The following is a 23868-nucleotide window of genomic DNA, read 5'->3' on the forward strand; positions in this document are numbered from 1 at the left end:
ATAATAGATATATTCTACCTCATGAAATTGGGGTGTTGGGGGCAGGATTGATCCAGGTTGGTGATTTTATTGGTAAAAAGAGTTCTCTCATAAGAAGGTTTCCTCCTGGACCAATGCAGATCAGCCCCCTTTCTCCCATTTAAGTTCATAACACCCCTTGGGACCCTGATAAGGAAGTGACTTGGCTAGGGTCTCACAGCCACTTTGCCTCCGAGCCAGTATGTGTCATGTCTTCCTGACTCCAAGGACAGGTCTTTATTTACTGTGTCTTGCTACTTCTCATTCTTGTTACATAGTGCTTGTTTAATAAATGTCATTGAACTCCCATTTTGCTCTAAGAGAAATTCACTCAGAGCGACTAAGGGGTATGTGTTGGTGTTTCTTTTTCCAAAACACAGCCAAGTGATAAAAGAGTTTAGATCATTTATTGTGTCCTTCAATATAGCCCGGTTAACTCAGAGGCCTATCTCTCTGCAAAGCTCTCGCAACTTTGTCCTTGGCTTCTGCCTCTGCTTTCTTCAGCCTCCAGCCAGCGCCAAGGTAGAAGGTACGATGAATCTCTTTTGCCTCGAAGATAGGACTTGTAGGCTTCCTCCCAGAGTGCTCCTCTCTGACCCCAGTCAATGTTCACAAGAAAAAACTCTCTCAAGCTCTAAGAGCTTCCTGTATACATATATGATCTCCCAAAGGTTAACTCCACCTTCTGTAGGGAGAGGGATTCTGGGTTCTCTCCCAGAGTGCTCTCTGGCCCTAAGGGAGGTGTGAATTCGGATATCTCATACTAAGCCTGAAATCTCCCAAACGTGTGAACTCCATTGAGTACTTAGATACTTATGAGCTCTCTAAAGGTGTGAACACAAGCATCGTTTCTATCAGTTGTACTTAGTACCTTGTTTCAAGTTCTGGCCCAAAATATCTCCTTCTAAGATCAAATCAATCATGTTGAACCATGCTAAATTAGGTAATTATTGTCTTTATCAACTCTAATGGCTTAACACTTTGTAAAGATTCCAACGGGTATGTGCAAAGAGACACAGTGAGTTCGGTAATCCAAATAGCAACTGGAAGTACATTTGACTCTCAGTCTAGAACTCTTTCCATTCTGGTTTGAGTAGTGCAATATGGGATATGTATAGGATTGAAGAATTTTTTTTTTTTTGACAGAGAGACAAGTGATGGAGCCTTGTCCCTAATCAAACATTCTTTCCTTTTTCTAAGCTTCATTCTTACCTCACCTAGAAGATCAATCTAAGGCTTTCAGCATGGGACAATACATGGGACTTACTCTGTAGAGTTGGTGGATTATGGCAAATATGCCTTGTCCAAGACTTACGGTAGTAAGTCTGAGCTGATGCTCCCCACACTTTCCCACCACTAGATGACATCCATCACCTCGGGAAATCTAGAACAGACTGAGAACAGTAAATCAACAGGCTTATCCTCTTCAGCCTCCTCAAATGAGGAAAAACCCCTCATGTTTACCTTGTCAATCTTGCCTTTGGTAGGTTTTACTTTGCCTTTTCGACAAGTGTCAACATCCAGGGAGATTTCTGAAACAAAAGTCAACAGAAGAGATTTATTTCAGTAATAAAGAGACTATAGTTCCCTCACATTTTGACCTAGAGATCCCTATGGCTAGGTATATTGTTCAAGGTGATCACTAACAAAAACAAAGTGTCCATATGCCCTTTCTGTGGCAGCATAGGACTGGAAACAAAATAGGTGCCCATTGATTGAAGAATAACTAAGCAAATTGGGATATATCAATATAATAGTATATCACTGTACTGTAAGAAAGGACAAACATGAGCAATACAGAGAAGGATGGGAAGATTTATATGAACCAATACAGAGAGAAGTATGCAGAGGCAGGAAAACAATACAACTGGAACAATGTAAATGGAAATATCAACCACTCTAAAATGATCAAAACTGAATGTTTAGAAATTATAAAGAACAAGTTTAATCCCAAAGAAAAGATTTTTGGGAAAAACACCCTTTTTTCAGAGATGGAGGTCCATGGTTGGGGAACATTGCCTATAACATCAGATATTTTTGGACATGTTGATTGGTTTGGTTGATTTTTTTCCCTCTTCCTTGGTTTAAAAAATTCCGTATTATAAGAGATGACTTTTTGGAAGGGGGGGATGGAGAAGAATGTTGGAAATGTTATAGGTAATTTTAAAATAAAATATATGCATTTAAATGTTCATTTAAAATTGAATTTTTGTTTTAATCCTGTTTTAAGAAGTTGCTAGTAAAAGCAGTAACCCACAACACAGACAAGATGCAAACTAGTCAATAAAATATAATGGGATTCATAAACTCTGAAGACATCAGGAACTAGGTTAAAGATTTTCTGTTTGACAAGAACTGTTGGGAAAATTAGAATACAGCTGTAAGAGATTAGGTTTAGACCAATATCTTATGCATATATATAAGATATAATGTGTCATAAATATAAGAAGTAATATAATTTTTAAATGAAAAGAAAATGGAAGGATGTACCTTATACAACTATGGTTAGGAAGATTAAAGAATAATGGATTAAGAGCTAAAAGCCACCTCACAGATGAACTACTCCAATCCACTCATTTTATCGATGAAGAATTAAAGCCTAGGGAAGTGAGTGATTTTCCAAGGTTACATAGGTAGCAAATAGCAGAGGGACAAAAGTGATCATAAAAAAGACATTTCCCAATTCCAGTGACAAGCTTTTATACAAATTAAATTAATGCAGCCAGAAAAAGTCAATTAAATGAGAAGCAATCTTTATAACAAACATCTCTTTTAAAGCTCTGAAATCCAAGATAAATGAGGAATGGATATAAATATCTGAAATATTCAAATGTCATTCTCCATCAAATAATTGGTCAAAACATATAAACAGTTTTTTCCAAAGTATCAGCAGAAGCAATCAACAACAACAAAGAATCACTAATAATAAAGTACATATATATATATTTAAAATTCTAAGCTTTCATCTCAAATCTGTCAAACTGGCAAAAAAAAAGATAAATGATGAAAGGTTGTGGAAAAACATGTACACTAATGCATTGTTAACAGAGCTATGAATAAGTTTAATTGTCCTGGAAACCATTTTGAAATTATACTAGAAAAGTCATTAAATCTTATATTCTTTGACAGAGTAAGCTCATTAGTAGGCATAAGTCACAACAAGGTTGTAGACATAGGAAGATAAACATATAGATGAAAATATTTATAGCAGTATCTTTTGCAGTAAAAGAACACCACAAAGAAGGTGGCTACTCTTAATTTTCAGTTCTTCACCACTATGGAAAGAATAGTATAAATATTTTGTGTATAAGGGTCCCTTTCTTCTTTTTTGATTTCCTTGAGGTATAGGCCTAGAAGTATTATGGTTGAATCAAAATGCATATACAATTTATTGATTTTAGGAGTATGCTTCTAAATTGTTTTTCAGAATGACCGGACCATTTTCCAGGTCCTGTACATTAATATGTCTATTTTTTCAGAGTCCCTCAAAGATCTGTCATTTTACTTTTTCATCTTCTTTGTCAATCTGTTAGGCATAACCTGGAACTTTAGAGTTTCCTTAATTTGTATTTCTCCAATTAATGATAAATTGGAACTTTTTTTGTTTTCACATGGCTATTGATAGCTTGTATTTCTCTTTAAAATTTGCTGGTCTTACCTTTTGACCATTTGCAAATTAGGAAATGGCTCTTATTCTTATAAATTTGAATGAATTCTTTTAAAAACTTATTTTATTTTCAATTCATAGAACAAAACAAGCATTCCCATTACAGTGCAATAAAAAGATAATTGCACACAAAACTGCTTTATCTTATTCATGACACTTTATCAGAGAAATATGCAGCAAAGATGTTCCCCCAATTAACTGTTTTCTTTCTAATTTTAGCTGCATTGGTTTGGCTTGTGCAAAGATTTTTAAAAATATGCATAATAAAACTTATTTATTGTGATATACTGTGATATCTTTTGTTTGATAATGAAATCTTTCCTTATCCATAGGTCTGAAAGGCAGTCTCTTTTTTCTTCTACTTTATTTGTAATGTAACTTTAAAATATTTGAATTTATTTATTTTTAACATTTCTTTCAAAAAATTTTGAGTTCCAGATTCTCTACCTCCTTCTTATTTCTTCTCCATGCATTGAGAAGGCAAACAATATATCAATTATACATATAAAATCATGTAAAACATATTTCCATATTAGTCATGTTGATAATGTAATAAAAAAAAAAAAACATTACTTAGCTCTCTATTTGGAGGGAATTTGGGTATGTGGCACGAGATGTAAAACAAATTGCAACCAGACTTGTTTTCCATTTTTGGCGGTATTATTTATTAAATAGAATCCTTGCTCCAGTAGATGGCGTCTTTGGTTTTATGGAACACTAGGCTACTGGGTTGGTTTGCAGCAAACAATGCTATGCTGTGTCCCGAATCTGTTCCATTTTATTTTTTAATTAATACCAAATCATTTTTGATGATTACTGCTTTGTGGAGTAGTTTGGGATCTGGTATTGGTTCCTTCTCACTTTAAAAAAATTCTTGACCCTTTCTCTATTTTCTTTTGGCAGTTGGGGTTAAGTGACTTGCTCAGGGTCACACAACTAGGAACTGTTAAGTGCCTGAGATCAGATTTGAACTCAGATCCTCCTGACTTCAGAGTGGGTACTTTATGCACTACACCACCCAGCTGCCCCCTTTTGTCTATCGTGATGAATTTCACTTATGATTGTTCTTGTTCTGTGACGTAATCCTGCAATATAAATGTAATAGAATATTGTATTGTAAGAAATGATGAATATGGAGAATTCAGAGAAATTTAGGAAGACTTGAAAGATAATATAGAACAAAATAAGCAGAATCAAGAGAATGATGTACATAGTATCTACAGCAGATAAAAGAAAACACTTTAGAATTCTGTTCAATTTAGTCATCTACTGTGACTTCAGTGAAATTTGCCTCCCCCTTTTACAGAAGTGAGCAATTATAAGTATAGAACTAGGCAAGATCAATGGTATGTGTGTGTGTGTGTGTGTGTGTGTGTGTCTATGTGTCTCTCTCTGTGTATATTTGTGTGTGTGTGTGAGAGAGAGAGAGAGAGACAGAGACAGAGAACAGAGACAGAGACACAGAGAGAGATAGAGAGACAGAGCAGAGACAGAGACACAGAGAAACAGAGACACACAGAGAGAGACTGAGCAGGAGTGAATTGTGAATTGAGGAATTGGGAAGTTAGGGGATTTGTGAGATCATTAATATGTATATTGAAGTCCTGTAGTACAAGGGCAGGGGATGAGGAGAAAAGGAAGTCAGATTGACACTGAACTCATAAAGGAAAGAAGGATAATGTTCTGGATTTTAAGCAAGTGACAGAACTGGGATTTGGCAGGTCCTCTGACCCCCAAATTTATCATTCTTCCCACTACACCACACTGCGTAATCATATTGTCATTGGTAATCTATCACTATATGTTAATAATTTGTGATTTTATGGGTTCAGGTCTCTCTGCACCAAGAAAAACAACAGTCTTTCTATATTTTGGTGGGTGGCACAATTGTGTCTGAAAAAAATGATCGCTACCTAGTAAATGAGCTTTCCAAATTGAGGCAAGCCAAATGGCATATAATTCATCATGAGGTAGGCTCTTTCCAACTTAGGAAGTTCTCAAAAAACCAGAGAATTTCAGGGATGAAGAGGCAACGTGAAGTGAAAAGAACATCAGATTTCTGTCAAGAAGCCCTGGTTCAAATTTCATCTCCCTCATTTAAGAATCATTTGCATTAATATGGTGCTTTAAGGTTTACAAAGCATTTTATAGATTTTATAGATGAGGAAATGTAGGCAGGTAGCAAAATAAATTGTCCCAGGATCATAGAGCTAGTGTGTGTTGAGGTAAAATTCAAACACAAATCTTCCTGACTTCCAAATATCCATTTTGCTACTTAGCTATGTGATGTTGGGGGGTTGGACAGGACAACTCTACATCCATCATCCTATGAACTCAGAGATTACCTGATCTAGTCACATTCCTGAATGGATAGTCCCATTCCCACCTCACCATCCTGGAGAAGTAGTCATTGGACCTCTTCTTGAAGACCTCCAGTGAAGAGGAACCAACCACCTCTGGAGGTAGTCTATTCTAATTTGGGACGGCTCTAATTTATCAAATGATTTTTTTTTCCTGATGTCAAACCTAAGGTTGACATTTATGACTTTGACTGATTTCTATTCATATCCTCTCAGGCTAACCAGAACCCGATCTGATACTTCTTCCTTGAGAAAGACGTTCAGATACTTGAAGATGGCTCTTATGTCTTCCCTATCCAACTCATGTCTTCTCTGAATACCACAAACCCAGGTCCTTAAATTGATCTTCCTGTGACACAGATTCTAGGCCCTTCCTCATCTTGATTGTTTTCCTCTGGGCGCTCTCCATGTATCAATAGCCTTCCTAAAATATGATGTTCAAAGAAAGTCTAATTCTCCAATCATCACTTATTCTCTAAATCCAACCATCTGGAAAATCGGGTTGCCTTGATATCCCAAAAAGTATTCCAAGAGAATGTCAGCAGAAGAACAAGAATTAGACCCCACAAAATGGTCATTTTTTCCCTAATATCCAGTGCCTCTCTCAACTCCTCATATATACATCTCTCTAACTGTATTAACTCAAACCAGGTGATGAATATGCAGGTAGGAGACCTTTTGAGCATCCCAATGGAATCAGAAATGTTACTTACTGACACCAGTGAGATAGAGCAGGGCCTTGTCGGAGCTTGATTTGGATCCAATATAGGAAATCCTGATCTGTAGAAAAATACAGGAAGGCATTTGTGATTTCACCCAATTGCATATAATCTGCCATCAGAGGGGAGTAGAGGGGCCAAAACACGGTAATCTGAAGTTCACAAAACTCAGGATTCCACCATCACACTCACCTTTTGATCATTAAGATGGGAACTCGGGGCTTTCATTCTCACTATCATCTCCACCTCAGACTCCAGGGGCCATTTGTATGTGCCTGAAGGTGACTTCTTGGTAGGACGGCAATTGATATAAAAAACCACTCCCGGTGTTGCATCGATTTCAAAGAACTTGCACTCAGCTGGGGCACATCTAGATCAGGGAGAGAGATCATGAAGTCAAAGGACTAATTAATGTCACTGTGCCCACTCCCACCCGGTAGCAACAGTTTCATCGTTAATGAAATTACAGCTGATTTACATTTGACTATCTATTATGCTAGATATGAGAAAGGAAGGAAGAAAGGAAGGAAAGGAGGAAGAAAAAAAGAAGGAAGGAAGGAAGGAAAAGAGAGAGGGAGGAAGAGAAGAGTATTAAGTTAAATACTATGTATGAGGCACTATACTGAGAATTAGTGATACAATCACAAATAAATAAGATAGGAACTTAGATTCTGTTATTGTGGGGGCTTTTTGTAAGAAATCTGGGGTTGTGATTTGTCCAGTGTCACATAGCTAGTAAGTATTAAGTGTCTGAGGTCAGATTTGAACTTGCTCTGTCAAGTGTACTATCTAGCTAACCAAAAAACTTATATTCTAATGAAGAAATTCTAGACCAAAAAAACAACTGAAAAGGAGGAAAATAGAGTCTAGCAGCGTAGCTTGAAAATATCTGGGAAGGCAAGGAAAAGATATAGGAGGCCGAGCTCTAGGTCTAGAGCCAGAAGACCTGACACTAACTGCTAGTTGTATGCCCAAAGGCAAATCCTTTGACCACTGTTTTCCTGTTTCTTCAATTGTAAAATGGGAATAATAACATCGTCTATCTCCATTTGTTTTGAAGATCAAATGAGGTGATTGGAGAGCACAGCACCTGGCACAAAATAAGCGCTTTATAAGTATTAGTTGTTATTGATATTATCATGTGACATGGAGGCCTGCTTCTGGGCAATCAAGGAGACAACTCAGAGGCAGACTCCTGCTACTGGTGAAAGGAGGAAGAAGATAAAGTACAGATAGTGTGATTTAAAAATGGCTTTGAAGGGAGTCAAATATTCCAAGAGGTAGAAGTGAGGAAAGAAAGCATTCTGAGTATGGAGAACAAAAGCACAGACAGAAGATTGAACATCTTGATAAAGATCAATAGAATTAGTAGCTTTATCCCCTGACCTTAAGGGACACGTAGAAAAATAATGGAAGGGTACTTTTTAGAAAATAATGCATCCACTCCAGTGCCCTAGTATTCTGATGACTCTGCAATATACCTCACAGATATGGGCATTCCCACATGGTACAGAGAATAAATAGCCCATGCACATATGTCCAGCCTGGACAACCCTTTCCATGTATTCCCAGAATCCACCAGAAGGGGGCTTCCTCTTATTTCCAGTATAAGGATATTAATTTAAAAAATAGGTGCTGTCTATAGGTTTTTCCTCATTCTTACTTTGTGACCAGTTCATCTTTTCCTCCCAGGCAATCCACAACACAAAGAAAGCAACAACACATATGAATTCATATAGTTAAAAATCAAGCCAAATAAATAAATAAATGATCCTGACCATTGATGATTTCCTTTATCTGTTCCTTCCCACCTTTTAAAGTCAAGAGGCAGTGGGGTAAGAGGAACACTGAACTCAGAGTCTAAAGAAATTAGCTTGTATGCTAGGTTTCTTTTGTTGACATGAACTGATGTTGAGTAACGTTCTGAATCTGGACTCTCTTTGTTTAATACATCACTGATCTATTAAATGATTTTTCCTATTTACCTGCAATTAAATCAGTCAAATTATTAATTTCATACCAGTGAGAGCCACTGCATTAAGTACTGAGAATACAAAAATAAGAAATAAAAATAGATCTTGGAAAAAAAAAAAAAAAAAGAAATTAGGCTGCAAGCCAGCTCAGTCATTTACTCTATGATTGTGCTCTTGGGCAAATCACTTTCCTATCCAGTTTCCTTCTTTGTAAATAAGGGAGCTGGATTTATTGGTTTCTAAGGATACTTCCAGTTCTAACATTTTAAGAGTCAAGTGCTACTTTGTCCATATTATTTTTGTTCAGTAGTTTTTCAGTTGTGGTTGACTCTCCGTAGTCCTATTGGGATTTTGGATTTGTTTGTGTTTTGTTTTGTTTTGTAAAAACATTAAAGCGTTAGCCATTTCTTTCTCCAGCTTTTTGCAGATGAGGAAACTGGGGCAAAGAGGGTTAAGCAACTTGCCCAGGGTCACACAGTTAGTAAGGTTTGAGATTGGATTTGAACTCAGGTCTTCCTTACTTTGGAGGTCCAGCATTCTATCCACTGCAGCGCCACTTAGCTGCACCTACCCTTCAAGAAACTGAGCAAGACAGAGATTAGAGACCAATTCAATAGTTTATTAAATGGAGAGAAATACTGGGACCAATGGATTCCAGGGCTAGACGAGACTATCATCTCAAAGGGTCTAGCCCGACAGTAAGCCTTTTATGGAATAACATTAACAATGACATAATGCAGAGACCTAGGTGGGGATAGCCTCATAGATGGAGGTTACTGATATTCTAATGACATTAAGGAATGTCTATAATACCTTTATCTCAACCATTAAGAGGGGATGATCATAACCTTAAGGCAGAATATGAAATAGGACAAATGGAGGAACTGATCACCCCATTAAAAGTGACCTTTAACATTACACCCAGGGTCACACAGTTAGTAAGGTTTGAGATTGGATTTGAATTCAGGTCTTCTTTACTCTGGAGGTCCAGCATGCTATCCACTGCAGCGCCACTTAGCTGCACCTACCCTTCCACAGTAGCCAAGCAACTATGACCTCCCATGAATCTCCATGGATCATTTTGTTATTGTTGTTGTTGATACTCTCTTATGCACTGGAGATTCCATATTGTTGGCATAATGAATAGAGAGCTGATCTCTGAGCTGATAAGATCTGAGTTCAATTCCTGTCTCTGACATATATTGCTAATGTGACCCCCACCCCCCTTTCCCCAGCAAGTCACTTAACTCCGAATCACATTCCTCCAGCAATTCCCTGGGATTATGAATAGTAGAAAACGTGCTGACTCCCATTGGTAGAGGGTGTTTCCTCATGTGGGTATAACTCATACCCACTTAACCCTAAGTCTAGACTTCATTCCTAGCCTGATACGCTAATGCTATGATGTGTATTTGTTATTCATATACTTGGGAATTGTTCCCCTCATCTTCACTGGACCCTGAGCTTCATGAGATCAGGACTTTCTTATTTGAATTTTGAATCTCTCTCTGATCCAGTGTAGTACTCTGTACCTACCTTGCTTGATAAAGGAATAGATGTTCATTGAATTAAATCAAGAGGAAAGTCACAATAAGGAAAAGTCCCAATGGGTTTACTAATACTCCACATTTGTACAAAGCATTGTACTTTTCTTTTTCTTTTCTTTTTTTAATTAAACTTTTTATTGACAGAGCCCATGCCTAGGTAATTTTTTACAACATTATCCCTTGCACTCAATTCTGTTCTGACTTTTCCCTTCCCTCCTTCCACCCCCTCCCCTAGATGGCAGGCAGTCTTATACGTGTTACATATGTCACAGTATATCCTAGATACAATATAGCATCATAGTTTTCAAATGGGTTTCTAATCCATTGTCTCATTAAATCCTTCCTGGGAAATGGGCAGGTAGGTATTATTATCTCCATTTTACACATTAAGAAATGGAGGTTCACAGAAATTTAAAGGGATTTGACCAAGTCCTACCATCAGCATATTTAGAGCCAGACCTTGAACTCAAGGTTACTAACTTGAAATCCAGCTCTCTTTTTACCATCCTGGGCAGCTTTTCAAAGGTTACCCCAAGGAGGTGAATTTATGAGCTGGATTTTTGAGGGTGTGGACCCAGTAAAGTTTCTGATGGAAGTGAATGTCATTAGTTAATGAAATCAGATAGGTGCGCAAAAGCACTTTGAGAAATATAAGCCACCGAAGGTGTCAGACATGACTGACATTTATTGTCCTCAATATTTTATTATTCTTCCGCTGAGACCTTCTCATATTTCATCATAGCATTGTGACCCTAAGTTCCAGAAAGCCCTAACAGTGGAGTGTAAACATAGCTCCTGCCCAACTTGAAAGACTTCCCGAGTGGTCCTGAAAAAGATTTATAGTCAGAAGACCTGGATTCATAATCCCGGCTCTGCCACTTATTACATGTACGAGCTTATGCAAGTCACTTGTCTCTGAGCCTCAATGCCCCCTGTATAAAATGAAAGGCTTGCACCCTAACCAATTTTATGTCCTAGATTCCTTTGTGTTTATAGATCCCTTGAATTCCTGGAAGTCTGGAGGAACTGAGGAATCCTTTTCAAAACAATGTTTTTACAAGCGTGGAATAAAATGCAAAGGATCAAAAAGGAGACCAAGGAGAATGGAAAAATGAAATATGTTTAAAAGCAAGTTCACAGACCTTCACATAAGGACCTTTTTATGCTAAATTTGCTGACTCAATGATTCAGTCACATGAATAGAGTAAGTAAACTTCATTTCTGGGATACAAACCCTTGTCTCGTTTCTAAAACCAACTCTCTTTGCATTAAATCACTCCACATGAACTTGGAGAACACACCTCTACCTAGGCAGTCATCCCTTGAAATAAATAATGAGAGAGACAGACAGAGACACAGACACAGACAGAGACACAGTCAGAGAGAAAGAGACAGAGACAGAGAGAGAATCCACTGCTTGTTGAGTAGAATTGAGTTGAATTGGAGAGGTGGGAAGATTAGGAGAACACAGTAACTGCATTCAGGTATCTGAAAGGAGATTAGATTTATTCTCCTTGGCTATAAGGGACAGAGATAGCAATAATGAGGAAGTTTCAAAGTGGCCAATTTTAGACTTGATATCAAAACTGGGATTCCCTACCTTGGTGGGTCAGTTAAAGCAAAGATTAGATAATCACTTGTTGACTAGGCTGTGGGGGTGGCTTGAAGTGGGAGGTAGGTAGCTATGGGTTGAGCAGGATAGCTGCTCAGCTCCCTCTAACTCTAAAACTCCATGTTCCTGAGACAAAGCTGGTCCCCTGAACCCTGACCTCTGATTCTGACCCTAATAGCTTTTTTTACTTTTACTTTACCAATGGGTGGATCTCCTAGAGCAAATCAGAAAGTGTCCAGCAGCTACTTTTCTTGTTGTACTTGCTTAATGAGTACTTGTTGACTTGACAGAGGTGAGAGGTCAAGGGTGGACCTGTCAATTAGAGAGCCATTCCCATACAGGTAGTGGTTGCAACTACATGAGCCAGGTACTGCCTGAAGGAAGCAGAAGAAGGACCACCCGCCAAGGACTAAACTTTGGAGGTGCCCAAGTAGGAAGATAAGAGCAGAGAGATATAGGAGGAGGACAAAAGATGAGAGAATGATTAGGAAGGCAGTGGAGGAGAATAGAAAGAACTCTGATACTGTAGTGAGCAAAACTGGTTTCAAAATTTGCAGGTGTCACCTGTTACCTGCCTGACTTTGGATAAGTCACTAAAATTGCAATTTCCTCACTGGTAAAATGGGAGGGGGGGGGGCGGTTTAGAACTGGGCAAGATGAGTTGCTTTCCAGCTCTCTCTAGAACTAGAAAAGATGAGAAGGTTAGAAAGACCAATGAGGAAGAAAAGCAGCTCATCATTTCCCACACCACAGCAATATTCCTGAAATAGCATCTATTTTCATAGGTTTTTTTTTTTAAGTTAATTTGGGAATTTATAATAGAATGACTTGGTCCATCAAAGCTGTTCGTGTGTGTGTGTGTGTGTGTGTGTGTGTGTGTGTGTGTATGTTTCCAGAAGAGAAATTTAATCTAATTTACATACTTCTAGGTACATTGATAATGAGTCAAGGCTGTTCGTAAGACAATATTGCTGTTACTGTATACAGTGTTCTCTTGCTTCTGCTCATTTCACTCTTTATCATTTCATGGCGATCTCTCTATGTTTTTCCAAAGTCATTGAGTTCATTATTTCTTATAGCAGAGTTATATTCCATCATAAACATGTACCACATTTTGCTTAGCCATTCCCCAATTGATGACCATCTCTGCAGGTTCCAGTTCTTTGCCACCACAAGGAGAGCTGCTATAAATATTTTAGAATGTGTAGGTTGCTTTCCATTTTCCCTAATCATCTTGGGAAACACCAATAGTGATATTGCTGGGTAACAAAGGGTAAAGACAGCTTAGTAGCTCTGGACATGATTCCAAAACTCTCTCTAAAATGGTTGAATCAGCTCATGGATCCACCAATGAATTAAGGTCCCAATTTTTCCTCATTCCCTCCAACTTTTGTCACTTTCCCCTTCTATCATTTTAGCAATCTGATAGCTATAATACGATATCCTAAAGTTGTTCTCATTTGCATTTCTCTCATCCATGATGAGAGCATTTTTTCTTTTCTTTTTTTTTATTTTTTATTTAATAGCCTTTTATTTACAGGTTATATGTATGGGTAACTTTACAGCATTGACAATTGCCAAATTAGATACACAATAAGTATACATGACCAAACCATTATTTTGCTGTACAAAAAGAATCACTCTGAAATATTGTACAATTAGCCTGTGAAGGAAATAAAAAATGCAGGTGGGCAAAAATATGGGGATTGGGAATTCAATGTAATGGTTCTTAGTCATCTCCCAGAGTTCTTTCGCTGGGTGTAGCTGATTCAGTTCATCACTGTAGAGCATTTTTTCATAGGGCTATAAGTTGTTTTGATTTCTGCATAGGAAAATTACCTGTTCATATTCTCTTCTGGGGTAATTCTCTAAGGCCCTTGTTTGATGGCAGGTGTCATCTTGCTCCAATGATGAGGAGTACCTTCATATGTTTAGATGTGGCAGTAATGATGGCTTCCCTAAAACTACATGAGCAAAGGGTAAACTCTTTTTACCCTATCAAAAACCCTTGGAAAAGGGTCAAGGAAAGCATCCTGCACTCAAAGGGACCTTAAAGGCTATGGAATCCAATCAGCACATTTCACAGATAAGGAAACTGAGGTACAATGGCATTCATAGACTGAAAGAGATCTGAGAAGCCATCGAGTCTCACCCACACATTTCACAAATGATGAAACTGAGGTTTAGGGAGGCAGAGGGACTGTCTTAATAATCAAGGTGGGATTTGAATTCATATATCCATCACCAGAGGATTAACCTAGTATAGTCCAGCTTGCCACTGGACTGGCAACAAATGGGTGAATATTTTATTCATAGCAATTCTCAAAGAGATTCTACTAAGTGATGGAAGTCTTTGAGAAAAGTAGAAGAACCCTTTGCCTAAGACCCTTTTTAGAAAAGGCTCCTTTTTCAGGTTCATTTGGGACAAGATGGCATCTGAGGTCTCTTCCAAGTCTGAGATGCTAGAATTCTAAGAAATGTCAGAGTGGAGACTTGGACCCTAATCTGAGACAATGCCCAGAACTATAGTCTTTCCCATCAACAAAGTTAGAGGTTCCTGGAGTGTCCTGGAAGTAAAACAAGAAATTACTAGGAAGTACCACAGTACAAAGTACTGGCCTTGGAAATGGGAAGACTTGAATTCAAATGCAATCTCAGACACTTCCTAGCTGTGACTTTGGGCAAGTCACTAAATCTCTCTCTGCCTCAGTTTTCTCATCTGAAAAAAAGAGAAGGTAGAATTCAAAAATATCTCCAGGCCATTTCAGCTCCAAGTCTATGATGTTAAAATTCTATAATGCTTTTTTTTTTTTTTAAATCATTGCCATGGGTACTGGTGCCTTATTCCATTTTCTAGACTGAGTCCATGAGAACAAGGCCTGTGTCTTATATAAACATCATTTCTAGCAAGCACTTAGCTGTTTCTCTCTCAGTCCTCTCCTTTTGCAGATGAGGGATGAATTAACCGAGATCACATAGCTGGTCACTGGGCTTCTGACTCCCATTCTGACACCTCCTCATTAGAGGATGCCTTCCTGTCTCTCAGACAGTTGCTCTCTTCTTTGGCACTGACCCAGCTCCCTGGCTCCTGAAAAGCCATCCAACTGGATCTGTGTGAAGCTGTGGAATGCTTCCATTGTGCAACCCCACACAGCTGCTCCATTAGCCCCAGGCAAAGCCTGGCCTTGTGCTACCAAGCTGAATGCCGCCGCCTATGGGGATGTTCTTGAGAACTCCTCACTGAACTTCTGTGGCCCAGGAAGCCACGGGCTTGTGGGGAGTCACACCCAGCCTCGTCCTCCAGTGCTCTCCAGCTAGTCAGCCACTGAGAAAACACCCGGCAGCTCACTTTCCAGGGTGTCTTAATTCAGGCTGCCCCTGGTCAACTCTATCAGGGAGTCTTCAACTGGACCCCATGGCCTTGGGTTGGTTCCCCTCTCCCAATATTTCGACTTCCTTCCTTCCTTCCTTCCTTCCTTCCTTCCTTCCTTCCTTCCTTCCTTCCTTCCTTCCTTCCTTCCTTCCTTCCTTCCTTCCTTTCCTCTTTCCTTCCTTCCTTCCTTCTTTTATCCCTCTTTTCTTCCTTCTTTTATTCTTCTTTCCTTCTTCCTTCTTTCTCTTTCTCCCTTTCTTCCTTTCTCTCTCTGTGTTTCTCTTTCTCTGTGTATCTCTCTTTGTCTCTGTGTCTATCTATCTCTTTTTCTTTTTGGAGGCAACTGTAGTTAAGTGACTTGCCCAAGGTCACACAATTAGTAAGACTAATGAGGCTGAACTCAGACCCTCCTATCTCTCATTCTAGCATTTTTGCACCACCTCTCTGCCTCTGACCACCGTATTTCAATAAAACTGGCTTTCTTTGTCATATTCTGTATTTTATTTTATATTTAATTAATTTATGTATATATTTTTTATTTTTATTTATTTTTATATTATTTATTTATATTATATTTTAAAACATTCTTCTGACAAGAGGCCCCTAGGCTTCACCACACTTCCCAATAAGGTCCAGGACACAAATACCGTTAAGAATGACTGATCTGGATCCATGAGAGGCAAAGGGGTGAGGTGGGGTAAAGGAGGTATCAGTAGAATTAAATAAAGTCAGTAGTGAATGTTTTACAACCAGCTTTTTAGAGGAGGGGAGATTGAGAGTATGTAAACCTGAAACACTTTTAAGTTTATTTTGAATTATTAACATTTTCCCCAACACTTTCTTAAGTTTAGCCATCCACAAAATAATAAATTGAGTCCTGACTTGTAGTGCAATTACTGAAGTGTAAATGTTCACATTGAAAATTTAACAATCAGCTCAGTACATTTCTGGCTCATGAGAATTTTTTAAAAGAATACTAAATTGGAGAAGTAGGAAAAGGGAAGCTAGAGAGATTAAATGGAAGGAGCTCAGTGAGCTAGTGATAATGATATCTGCAATAAGATGAACAGATGAAGCGAGGATGTAGAAGGATATAGGATGTCCTAGAGGGCTAAAAAGTTTGTCAAGTTCTTTCACAATGACCCAGGGAAGCAAGTGCTATAGGTATTTTTGCCCCCTTTTACAGATGAAGAAACCATTCTTCAGAGAGGTTAGAAGATTTATCTCTAGTAACCCAGTTCATACATATCAAAGGAGAGATTGGAATCCTAAGTTTTGTTGATTACAAGGCCAGCAGTCTTTCTATCCCATGTTACTGACTGTTCTTATAAGGCATAAAAATTCATTGTTTTCTCTAAGCTCTGCCAGATGGGTTGGTCAATTTGAGGAGTGTGTGTGTGTGTGTGTGTGGGTACAAACTATTTTATGGTTGGAGAGGCAATTGTCTTGAACTAGTTGGTCAGTTTTTTTGGTTCCATCGTCAGATCAGCTGAGGTGGCAAGTCTGTTCTTTCTCCCTGAGATCTCACAAAGAATTACAATCTAGGACAGGAATTGAGACTCCAGAGGCTTCATTCCCTAAGTCCAGAGGAAAGACTATAAAGTCAGATAACCTGGAATCAATCCTAGCTTTCTCACTTTCTTCTACCTGTGTAATCTTGGACAAATTACTAAACCTCTCAGGACCTCCATTTCCTTATATAGAAAATAAAGGTGACTTTTAAGTTCTCTTCTAGTTCTGAATCAAATGAGATCAATGAGATATCTGTAAAACTCTTAGCCCAGTACCTGGCACACAGTAGGTGTTCTAAAAATGCTCATTCCCAACTCTTCCCCCCTTCCCTCCTTTTCTAAGTCAGTGAGCTTGATGACAGTTAAGATTTATATCATTTCATTTTTATTTATATCATATTTATTTATATCAAACTTTAAGGTTTACAAATGACCTTACATCTGTTATTTTACTTGCTCCTCAAACCCTGTGTGCCACATACCATACTAACCAGCGGGAATTAAAATAAAACAAAACAAAAGTTTCTTCTTTCATAGAGTTTACATTCTAATAGGGAAGATGACAGGTGCATGAGCAAGTTTATATAAGATATATAATGAACAAATTCAACTTATAGAATGGTCTGTAGTCTATCAATAAACAATCTATAAATATTCTATAAAAACAATTTAAATAGTTTATAGTCCATTAATAAACACCTACTATGTATCAGGCATAGTGCTAAGTGCTGGAGATATAAATAAAGACTTTGTCCTCAAGGAGCTTACAATCTGATTAGGGGAAACAAGAGGTAAACAAATATATACAAAACAAGTTATATCCAAGATAAATAGGATGTGACTAAAAGAGGAAAGACACTAGAATTAAAAGGGGTTGGGGAAGGCTTTCTGTAAAAGATGGGATTTTAGGTGGAACTTAATGGAAGTCAGGGAAAGGTAGGAGGTAGAAATGAGGAAGGAACTGTTCAGACATAGAGGACAGCCAGAAAAAAATTCCATAGTCCAGAAAAGGAGTATCTGTTTTTTGTTTTGGAAGCAAGGTGGGTTAAGTGACTTGCTCAGAGTCATACAGCTAGTGAATGTCTGAGGCTGGATTTGAATGCAGGTGCTGACTCCAGGGTCAGTGCTCTGTTCAGTATGGCACCACCTAGCTGCCCCAAGTGTCTGGTTTATGGGACAAAAAAGAAATTAGTGTTTTTGAACAGTGAGTGACTGGATTGCTGAACCAGGAGTCACTCATTGGCTGATATTTTTCTTGTGGGTCCTCATCTTCAAATGAGACTTTAAGCTCCCTGAAGGCAAGCAAGGATTGCCTTCTTTTTAATTTTTTATATTATTCCTACCATGTTTAACATGTTTTGGACTACTTTCCTCTAAGGGAGAAGATGGGAAGGGGAGGAATTGGAACACAAGGTTTTGCAAGGGTTAATATCAAAGAATTATCCATACATATGTTTCAAAAAAAACGTTTTAATAAAAAATTCTCTATATTACTCCCTGGACTCGGCATCATCAAGCAGGTTATGGATGCATGATGACCTTTCTGGTTTTACAGATGAGGAAACAGTGGCCTGGAAAAGGGGAGTGACTTGCCCAAAACTAACAATAGTACTAGGGAGCTGAAATACAGCCTTCTTTCTGATTCTCTATTCCTCTAACATACTGGTTACTCAGCTCGTCCCAAGGCACCCTTTTCCAGACATTGATACCTTTCACATCTTTCTCAGAAAAGTATCCTTCTCAGTCAACGTCCCACCAGCAAGAACATCATTTGGGCACATCTGGCAAGGAAGGGTCTTATCGAGGAAGCTGCTAATTGGTGCACATTAACCCGAGAAAGAAATTTACAGAGTTGGGGGGGGGACCTTTAATGAAGATCAGGATGTTTTATCTATCCCATATCTATCTCGTATGTATCTAGTTATGTACAGGGGGTTGGCTAAATGACACAGTCAGGTCTAGAGTCAGGAAGACTCATCTTTGTGAGTTCAAATACAGCTTCAGACACTTATTAACTTCTTAGCTGTATGACTCTGGACAAATCATTTTACCCTGTTTGCCTCAGTTTCCTCATCTGTAAAATGACTTGGAGAAGGAAATGGCAAACTATTCTAATATCTTTACCAAGAAAACCTCAAATGGAGTCCCGAAGAAGACTGAACTGAATACAACTGAAAAATGACTAAATAACAAATATATGTACATGGTATTTCCCCAACTCAATTGTAAGCTCTTCAAAAGCAGGTATTGCTTCACTTTTGCCTTTGAATCGCTATCATCTCACACAGTTCCTGGCACTTAGTAAGCACTTAATAAATACTTCTTGATTGACTGATAGGTTGACTGAAAAGAAAGGTTTAGTGTCCCCAAAACACAGGTACACAAATCATTTGATTCTTATTCTACTGTACCACTGTATCCACTTTGCACATATTTCATATATAGTTTTATGTAGACTTGTGTCCTCAGACAGAATTTAAGCTTCTTGAGGATAAGGATTGGCTTTTGTTTTACTTTGTCTTTATAGTTCCAGAGCCTACCACAGTGCCTAGTATACAATAAGTGTTTAATAGGTGCTAGCTAGTGGACTAATCCATCAACTTTGTCATTGGAGAGTCTCTCTCCAATAGCTAACAGTCCAACTATGTCATCCAAGGCCTAATCACTGACCATTAGAGGACGGAAGATGAAGCATTACTCCCCATATCACCAAAGAGGTGGTGGCTGGCTCATCAGTTCAAACTGAGGAATATGTGCCAGAGATGGTCAATGTATTGATTTGTTTTTGTTTGCACTATTGAATAAAAAACAAAATGGGAGGGGAGACAGGCAAGGCAATTGAAGTTAAGTAACTTGTCCAGGGTCACACAACTTCTTGTTTGAATGCATTTATTTGTTATAAGGGAGGATCCTATTGGATGTAGATTTATTTATTGTAAAATGACAATGACTTTCTCTTTTTTTAAAAAAAGAAAAGCTCACTGATTTTTTTTTTTTTTTTTTTTTTTTTAAGAAAAAACATAAATCATTCAGTGGTCTGGATAGAAAAAGGAAGAACTGAAAGGCGATATTTTCCTCTTCCTCTAATATTTAGGAACCTAATATCCTCTCCTTTATACTTAAAGACTCATAGATTTAGAGCTAAAGGGGCATCAGGGCTTGTTGGATCCATTTTACAGGTGAGAAAACGGAGGCTGAGAGAAAATAATTGGCTAAACTCACAAAGACAATAAGGAATAGAGCCAGAATTTAAACTCAGGTCCTTTCTCTCCAAATCTCATTCTCTTCTCCACTATACCAAAATCATATCTTAAATGCTACTTATTTGTAAGTCAGTAAACATTTATTAAGCACTTACTGTGTGCTGGGGTTACAAAGAAAGGCAAAAGGTGGTCCCCGTTCTCTAGGATTCTTAATCAGGGAGACAACATTCAAACAACAACATACAAACTGCAGAAAAATTGAAAATAATCAACAAAGGTAAGACACTAGAATTAAGGGAGATTGGGAAAGGTGGAATTTAAACTGAAACTTAAAGGAACAAGGCTGGTTCTAATGAAGACACAAACAGGTTGGACTTGATGTCCCCTAAACTCTCTTCTATCTCTAAGATTATGCTCTTATGATCCTATTACCTCTTTTTCATTTTTGTATTCCTGGTATGGGGCACAAACAAGGTGAAAGAAGAGTATACAATAGGTTTTTAATAGATGCTGATTTACTTATTGGGCCCATCCTTGCCAGATTTCAAGGGAAATCTTGAAGCTGAAAGAGACAGAGGCTACTATGGATGATGCCTTCAAAATAGTGATTGATCATAATTTCATTTCCTGTGCACAGGTATCCATTAAGTGCCTACTGAATACAGAGCATTATTAGCTCAGGGAAGGTAAATATATAGAGAACATGGGCTCTAAATCTGTTGCTGTCCCTAAATGTGTAACCTTGGGCAATGTAATATCTCACTGTCCTTATTTACAACTTGGACAAAATGAGCGTTCTGACTGGAGGGCTTCTAAAGTTTTCTTTCAGGTCTAAATCTATGATCACATGATCCTAAAGTTTAGCTAAGCCTTGGCCCTACCCTGGAGGAAGTTCACAAACAGGATCAGATACAAGGAGATTAAGGATACTTAAGTAAGAGAAGTGCTGTTTTGTTCAGTTATGTCCAACTTTTCATGACCCCATTTGGGGTTTTCTTGGCAAAGACAATGAAGTGAGTGCAGTGGATAGAGCACCAGCCCTGAAGTCAGGAGGACCTGAGTTAAAATCTGACCTCAGACACTTAACACTTCCTAGTTAAGTGACCCTGGGCAAGTCACTTAACCCCAATTGCCTCAGCAAGAAAAAAAAAAAGAAAAAGAAAAGAAAATGTAGACCAACCCCCCCCCCCAAAAAAAAAACAAAAAACCAAAACCAAAACTTCTCAAGAACAATCAAGTAAAAAATGGTATTCTTCAATCTATATTCAGACATCCATCAGTTCTTTTTCTCTGGAAAGAGACATCATCTTTCATCATAAGCCCTTTGAGTCTTGGATCATTGTATTGCTGAGAATAGCTCAGTTACTCACAGCTGATAATCTTAAAATATTGTTGTTATTCGGTACATAATGCCCATCACTTCATATCAGCTCATCTAAATCTTTCCAGGTTTCTCTGAGAGCAGCTGGCTTGGGATTTCTTATAGCAAAAGAATATCCCATCATACATACAATTTGTTCAACCATTCCCCATTAGATGCATTGCCCCATCCTTTCAAAGTCAATTCCAATATCACCTCCTCCTTCAGGAAGTCTTCCTTGATTTTCCTTTTGATAATGACCTCTCCTCTTAGACCTAAGTTAGAACTTTATACCTCTTTAATAGTAGTTCAGTAGATAGAGTGCTTTTTAATCATTGCTTTTTATTTTCAAAATATATATATATAGTTTTCAACGTTCACCCTTGCAAAACTTTGTGTTCCAAATTGTTTTAGATTCCTTCCTCTCACCTCCTCCCCTAGACAGCAAGTAATCTAATATATGTTAAATGTGTGCAATTCTTCTATACATATTTCCACAATTATGTTTCACAGGAAAAATTAGATCTAAAAGGAAAAAGATTGTATTCTACGGACATCCTGAGTTCCAAGGGTCCTTGTAGCTTTGATATCCTGTGTTGTAGGAGCCCTCTCAGCTCTGACATCCCGGGTTCTAAGGGCCCTCCCACCTCTGGCATCCTGGGTTCTAAGAGGCCCTCCCAGATCTGACATCCTGTGTTTTAAGGACTTTCTTAGCTTTGCCATCCTGTGTTCTAGGAGCACTCCCAGTTCTGACATCCCGTGTTCTAAGATCCCTCCCTCACCCTTCTTTCCAGTTCTGGCATGACATGGTCCCTGGCCCGAGATTCTCCTTTTCCCTATGGAATAATTATGCTGCTCAGAGATTATTGCCTTCATTAACTACTAAGCTAACAGCATTTATTGCAAGAAAGCTTCTGCCAGACTTATCAGATGGAGCCAGAGGCAGGCAGCCAGCCAGAGATGCCGGGGAGAACCGCCCCCCTTCCTTACCCTTGCAGGTCCACCACAGTCTCGGTGCCCATCACGCACACAGCATATGTTGGTTGGTCCAGCGACAGCCTGACGAGACTCTGCAGGGCCATTTTTTGGGGGGTGATTTCAGCCTGAGGCCTTTAGCACTGCTTGTGGGCTGTTCCCTTTATACTACTGGGTAAATGAGTCAGCAGATGTGGTTTGGGTTTGAAGGTGACCCGTGGCTCGCCCCTCCCTGTTCCCAGCTTTGGCTCCCGGGCAGCAATGTGGCACCCTCAGCTTCTCAGGGGCTCTCTCGGGCTCCCAGCCTGTGGCCAGATGAGTTGGGATTTAGCATCCCCAGGTAGACAAGAAATTTGACAGTAGCCAAAGAAGTCCCAGGTAAAGAGCTGAATCTCAGCTGCCCGGTGGTCTATGGAGGCGGTCCTTCTTTGGAGCCTGGAGAACCAGGATCGAAGCCCATTTTGGTCACTTATTAGCCACATCAATCAATCAACTAATACCAAACTGTCCTCTATGTCTAGGCACAAAGCTAGGAACTGAAGATGCAAAACCCAAACTGGAATGGGTCCTGTCTTCAGAGATCTTACAGTCTACCAGGAAACACAACATGTACTTATTTTTTATCCCAATATTTAAATTTGTTTATATTTACTTGTTTTATATTTCCATTTGAGTAAACACACAACTAAGTTGACTGGGAGGTTGTTGGGGGAAGGAGGAACTAGTAGCTGGGCAGACTGTGAAATGCTGGACCCAGAAAGTGGTGCTTGAGCTGAGTCTTGAAACAATCTATTTTGAGAGGTAGAGATAAGGAGAGGGTGGGTACTCCAGGAAGGGGGATGGCCAGAGCAAAGACACAGAGACAGGTATAGGATTGTGGCTAAGAAGGAGGCTAGGCAGAATGGGAGAGTGTGAGAAGGGGACTGATGTATAGTGAGGCTGGAAAGGAACCAGCCTGTGAAGGATGCCAAAAAGATGATCATACATTTGATTCTATGGAAAATAGGGAGCCACTACAGTTAAATGAGTAGGGGAGGGACATAATCAGACTTAGATTCACTTTGGCAGTTGAGCAGAGGATGGCTTTAAGTGGGGAGGGTCCTGAGACAGGGTGTCGATCCCCTAGGAGATTCTTGCAGTAGTTATGGGGAAAGGGGATGAAGGATTGAACTAGACAGACTTTGTGAATAGACTGGATACTATATGAGTAAATGGCAGCTAGATGGTGCAGTGGATAGAGTGTTTGTCCTAGACTCAAGAAAACTAATCTTTGAGTTCAAATTTGCTCTTAGACACTTACTAGATGCGTGACCTTGTGCAAGTCACTTTGCCCTATTTACCTCAGTTTCTTCATCTGTAAAATGAGTTGGAGAAGGAAATGGCAAACCATTCTAATATCTGCCAAGAAAACCCCAAATGGGATCATGACTGAACAATAACAATCCCTCTTTTCTCTTCCCTCTCCAACTGCATTTCCCAGGTGAGTTCCTTCTCAATCCTTACCCATTCAGCCACCCAGGAGGTAAAACTGTCCCTAACAGTGGCTTAAT

At 38.8% G+C, this 23868-nt stretch overlaps 1 protein-coding gene across 1 annotated transcript in view; it reads right to left on the reverse strand.

Moving 5' to 3' along the window:
* Positions 1–22474, reverse strand: part of LOC100927341 (protein-arginine deiminase type-4) — a 43600-nt gene extending 21126 nt beyond the window's left edge. The window contains exons 1-4 of the mRNA XM_012546997.3: positions 22334–22474; positions 6957–7134; positions 6759–6825; positions 1483–1550 (exon numbers count right to left, since the gene is read on the reverse strand). Coding sequence (XP_012402451.1) covers positions 1483–1550; positions 6759–6825; positions 6957–7134; positions 22334–22425 — 405 coding nt within the window. The 5' untranslated portion in view covers positions 22426–22474. The remainder of the gene's footprint in view (positions 1–1482; positions 1551–6758; positions 6826–6956; positions 7135–22333) is intronic.
* Positions 22475–23868: the final 1394 nt, after the last annotated feature.

This window comes from Sarcophilus harrisii, chromosome 3 (genome assembly GCF_902635505.1).
Source record: "Sarcophilus harrisii chromosome 3, mSarHar1.11, whole genome shotgun sequence".
In the NCBI taxonomy this organism is placed as follows: Eukaryota; Metazoa; Chordata; class Mammalia; order Dasyuromorphia; family Dasyuridae; genus Sarcophilus; species Sarcophilus harrisii.